Source organism: Phaethon lepturus, unplaced genomic scaffold (assembly GCF_000687285.1).
Source record: "Phaethon lepturus isolate BGI_N335 unplaced genomic scaffold, ASM68728v1 scaffold18000, whole genome shotgun sequence".
Classification (NCBI taxonomy): domain Eukaryota; kingdom Metazoa; phylum Chordata; class Aves; order Phaethontiformes; family Phaethontidae; genus Phaethon; species Phaethon lepturus.
The window spans coordinates 2,245-6,968 of NW_010511360.1; the positions used below are offsets into that span (position 1 = coordinate 2,245).

A 4,724-nucleotide genomic window follows, 5' to 3' on the forward strand; every position below is an offset into this window, starting at 1 on the left:
CGAGAGTGAGGAAAATAGATACTGGAAACTGTAGGCTTATTCAGTTGCTGGGGAAAGTACCTGATGTGAAACCTAGACTTTATTTTCTTGACTGCTGACTTCTTAGTGTGAAACAGTTTGAAAATGAGAGCAAAGAAATTGCAACAGCAGCCAATAGATGTTTTGCATTTGCAGAGGTAAAAGAGCATTTTTGGGTGTTGTCTTTCTTAGGTATCTGCCAGACCTGGTGTGAAAAACTGCAAACTCTGTCCTTCTGGTAGCAAACTAAGGGCTGTCTGTTTAACAGTCCTCAGAAGAAAGTAACATGTCTCTGAGTTGTCTAATTCCACTCTATCACGCCCCTTGTCTTCATGCTACTTATTTCCATTTAGAGAGCATAGGGGCCCCTCATCAGCCATGCAGGGGAACCTCTTCTTGGGAGCTCATGTTCTGTTATGGCCATCGGGAAGATTTGGGTAGGAGACATGGAAAAAGATTGCAGAATGTTAGTACAGACACAGACCTTTCCATACAATGCATCTTCAAATGCTCCTTTCAGTTGTGTTGATAACAGTTATGCAGAGCCTATTCATATACTTTCTTTGGAGCAAACCAAAATATTTTAATTTTCATGAAATTAAATTTGTGACTTAATCACTGGTTAATTTTTTCTCTGTCTTTATGACTATATTACTATGGTTACAGGAATAGCGGTGCCTTAATGCCATGGGAGAAAGTGTTGTGTTGCTGTTATTGCTGTGATCCAAGGTTTGTCACAAACGGACGTGCTGCTCTGTCACAGAGCAGGAGTTAATGGAGCTGAGCTGTTTCCCTGTTTCCTGGTACAGGATGGTAGTGTTGCTCCGAGGTATGCTTACTGACCTATCGGAGCAAGCTAGCACTGTGAAACAAAGGAAATAATTACATGGCATGTTGTTATTATCATATAACAAATGTTACTGTACATTAATTATGTAATAAAATCAGCACTATTAAGGTCCTTTGTACATCGTGTTAATGCTTGTTAACACAAATCTGCAGCTCAGGCCTGTTTCTTCTCAAGCCACGGCATACGTATGCTGCCATTTAGTTGCCCTCCTTCCCTTGTGTGTTACTAAAAGCTCGATCCTGCAACCACGTAGAAGGAGCTAGAAGTTCCTGCCCTTGCCCTTGTGGTAGTACCCTGAAGTCCTCTGCAACGGGTGACGCCAGGAGCGGTTGCTCTCTGGTTTGCAGGATCTGGCCTCAGCCCGAGGTCTGTAGCAATCTGTGCGCCTGCCGAAATTGTTGGCTGTATTTAGCTCTTGGAGCTCTGGCTTCAGGAAGGAGAAAGTCCAAATTGTCGACAGCCAGACATGTCGGGGAAGGACTGCTGTAGGCTCCTGCGCTGCTGCAGTTTGGTGATCGTTAGATACAACACTGACTGAAAACCGTGACTGGGCTCGAACTGGCAAGCTAAGGGATTGTTTTTAGTTTCTCTATTTCCACCCCTTTAGTGGTAGGTGCTTTTTTCCTCTTGTGCTGGTTTAAGTTATAGGATAAGGTGTTTGGGGTAAGGGTCATTGTTTTGTGATGTGTTTGGACAGTGTCTGAGACAATGGGGGCCCACGCTTGTACATGCTACTCTGAGACATAAATACTGTTAATTGTCAGCAGCTTCCCAAGTGACTGTTGGGAACAGGGATGGTTTCTCTTCCTCTCTTCTCCTATTGTTCATTTTTTAAATGTTTTGTACTAAATGCTTGCCAACAGATCGACTATAAAAAGATTTAGGACTTAATACACATAAAATAAAGCCAAAGCCAGTGCTTGGGCTGGGATGTTGTAAATTAAGTTTTGGTAACCTTTTAAACATTTCTAATTCTTTTTAACATTTGTCATTTTATTAATAGGCTATCTTTGTAGATTATAGATTGTAGACTTTGTAGATTATACTGCGCTCATTACGAAATGAGAGCAGTTATTGAAATATGCTGTAATCATTAGAGAAGTGCCTTAAAGAATATGTGAGGAAACTAACATGGAACTACATGTTAATGCTGACCTGTGGAGCAACAAAGACACAGGAGACTTTTTTTTTTGCAATAACTGCTCTTACCAGATCACTCTAATGGTATATATTGTGAGAGGAGATTTCCGAGAAAGTGAAGAGTATTTGGAAACTAATTTGCAAATCAAAGGTGTGTTGCAAGCACTACCTCATCCTGTTTTTACCACTGGACCTTTTTTAAAACTTCATGGCCTTTGATTAGTTAAGGGGATTATGTTAGCTTTAGCAGTTTATTTTCAAGGTGACATTTACCTGAGAGGAACAAACTTTTCTTTATTCAGAGGAGATGTTTTTAAAGATGTTAATCTCATTAGTTGTTTTCCAGCATTTAAGCAGGTAGAGTGACCAGCTGTGATGGTGAATGTTTTAGTGTAATTGTTCTTCTGTTTTCCTCAGTTGAAAAAAATCCTGCGGAAGAGAATTTAGAATAGATTGGCAGTTGTTTCATTTGGTAGCATATTTGACAGATACTGAACTAACATTGTGGGTTTTTTTTATAAGGAAGGATTCCTTATAAAAGTGAAGGATTCAGGTTTAGCAGGCATGGTGGTGTTGGGTTGATGGTTGGACTGGATGATCTTAAAGGTCTTTTCCAACCTTAATGATTCTGTGATAATAGTTGATTACATGACTTGCCTGCGTAGATAAGCAAAGTTCTTGTTGGAAGACTGCAATGCATTTATATTAACACCCCAGCAAACACCTAGAAATGGTTAACTACTGACTGCCACCCTGTGCCACTGGAACCTGTGTGAACATTATTTTTCTGTCTTTACACAGTGAATCTCTTCCTGACCGGGAAAATAGAAAGTGCTGTTACCTCATTAGGTAAGATGTACTTTTCTTATTTGTATTTACTGTTCTTTTGAGTTGTTACTGTTTCTTCCCCATGCAAAGAGGTCTTTTAACAAAACAGTATGACCTTTGAGGGAGAGTACCAATGACATTTTAGGAAGTTTAGGACTTCTAAGTTTTCCTGGGCTTATAGGCTGCATCATTGTCACTGTGCTAGGAAAAAATTGCAGGCTTGAGGCTAAGGTCGTAGTATGTGCTATGGGGAAAACTATGTTTAGGAAATGTGCCTGGGAATATCAAGCCAGGGACAGTGGCCCGTTCCCAGGGGAGCTAAAACAAGAATGTTAAAAATGTCTCATGAATGTCAAAGTGGAAATTCAACCAGCATCGCAGCACTTAGTGTAACTTCCTTCTCTATAGCCGTACTGTGACTTACTGATGTTACGGGAACATTGCAGTCAGGGTCCTCTTAGTGACGAGGGCCCTTTTGTGTTTCTCAATCCACAGTCATGTTGGTAGGGCTACTTTGTGCCCAAAGAGGTTGTAACTTAAATTAAAACAGAAAAACAAGAGGAAAAGAAATGGGAAAACATGAAAATAATTCTAAGGCAGTGGGTTGATTAATGTGGGAGCTTGAGCATTCAAGTCAACATGGGGTTTTGAGAGAAGGTTTAAATCAGGAAAAGGTAGTCATTTTATCATTAGGTAACTTCCTTAAATTTAGCATAGGAAAAGTGTAGATGAACCATATAGGACATGGGTTGTTTGCAACACAATATTTCCATTCTTTCATTGGAAAAAATCCAGAATGTCACCTATGTGCTTGTTTGTTCTGCCTGGATGGTTATTTGGCTTTTGATGGAGCTTGCCGTCCGTTGGCTGTATGGTATATGAGTTTTTAAAGTGTAACGTGGGTAATTATACAGTGGCTGGCCTATACTGGTGATACTGCCTTGGCCTGAAATATATAATGCTTCATCCAGTTGGCTCTGCTGCTTTCTAATGCTGTTCTTTTGCTACAAAGAGTTGTAACATTTGGCTTTTATTCTTTCAAGTATGCTGAAAACCTCAGAGTACTGTAGCCTTTGTGTTTTCTTGTCTTGATAATAGTTTTGAGTTACTTTGTCTCCTGACAGTTTAACTGGAGCAGGGGAGAGAAATTATCACAAAAGGTCATTGCAATAGTGTGATCCATGTGTAGCTTCTCTTACCTGTGTGTTGGAGGATAACGGGTTAGCATAGTGCAGTCTTACGGCAGATGACCCTGCCAGGAATTGCCTTGCAGAAGATGTTCCTTGGGAGCCCTGATAAAAGTTGGGAGGAATGCTTGCTGTCCTAAACACGTCCTGTCAAAGCAGCTTATTACAGAGTTGATCTCTACAATAAGGCACAGTGCGGTCTTTTCGGAAAACTAGTAATAGCAGAAATAATGAGTTCTGGAGAACACAGGTCGTGCCACCATCTCGGCTATATTTGTACAATGACTTTCAGTGAGAAAAGCTGCTGCTGCTGACAGGGAGCAGTCCTCCCCCTGAGCCCCCTTTCCCCCGGCTCGCAGTGAGCCAGTTCAGCCTGTTGATCCAGCCGAGCGTGAGCTCAGGTTTTGTCAGATCAGCGAGTGGAACCGTGGGGCTGTGCCGTTGCTGGTTTTGATACCGGGGGCAGAAGCAGCCTGCTGGAGACTGAATAAAGTGAAGGGGAGCCTTAAGTCCTTTTTTCCCTCTACAGGCATAAGGGATCTGCATTAAGCATTGTGTGCAAGCCCTCCTTGAGGGAGCATTTGGAGAGCTCGGGGAGAGTTTCCTGCCAACCCCGAGATAGCTACTGAGGAAGCATACATTGCCAAGCATTCGGTTTTGAGAGAAGGTTCCTTGTGGCAGGTGCAAACCAGCCATTATTC

General features: G+C 41.7%; 1 protein-coding gene across 1 annotated transcript in view; it reads left to right on the plus strand.

Annotated features, from left to right (window-relative positions):
• Nucleotides 1-2,809: 2,809 nt before the first annotated feature.
• LOC104618239 (low-density lipoprotein receptor-related protein 3-like) overlaps nucleotides 2,810-4,724 on the plus strand; it is a gene marked incomplete at its 5' end in the record, with an annotated part of 19,473 nt that continues 17,558 nt past the window's right edge. Inside the window, one exon of the mRNA XM_010283787.1 lies at nucleotides 2,810-2,857. Coding sequence (XP_010282089.1) covers nucleotides 2,810-2,857 — 48 coding nt within the window. The remainder of the gene's footprint in view (nucleotides 2,858-4,724) is intronic.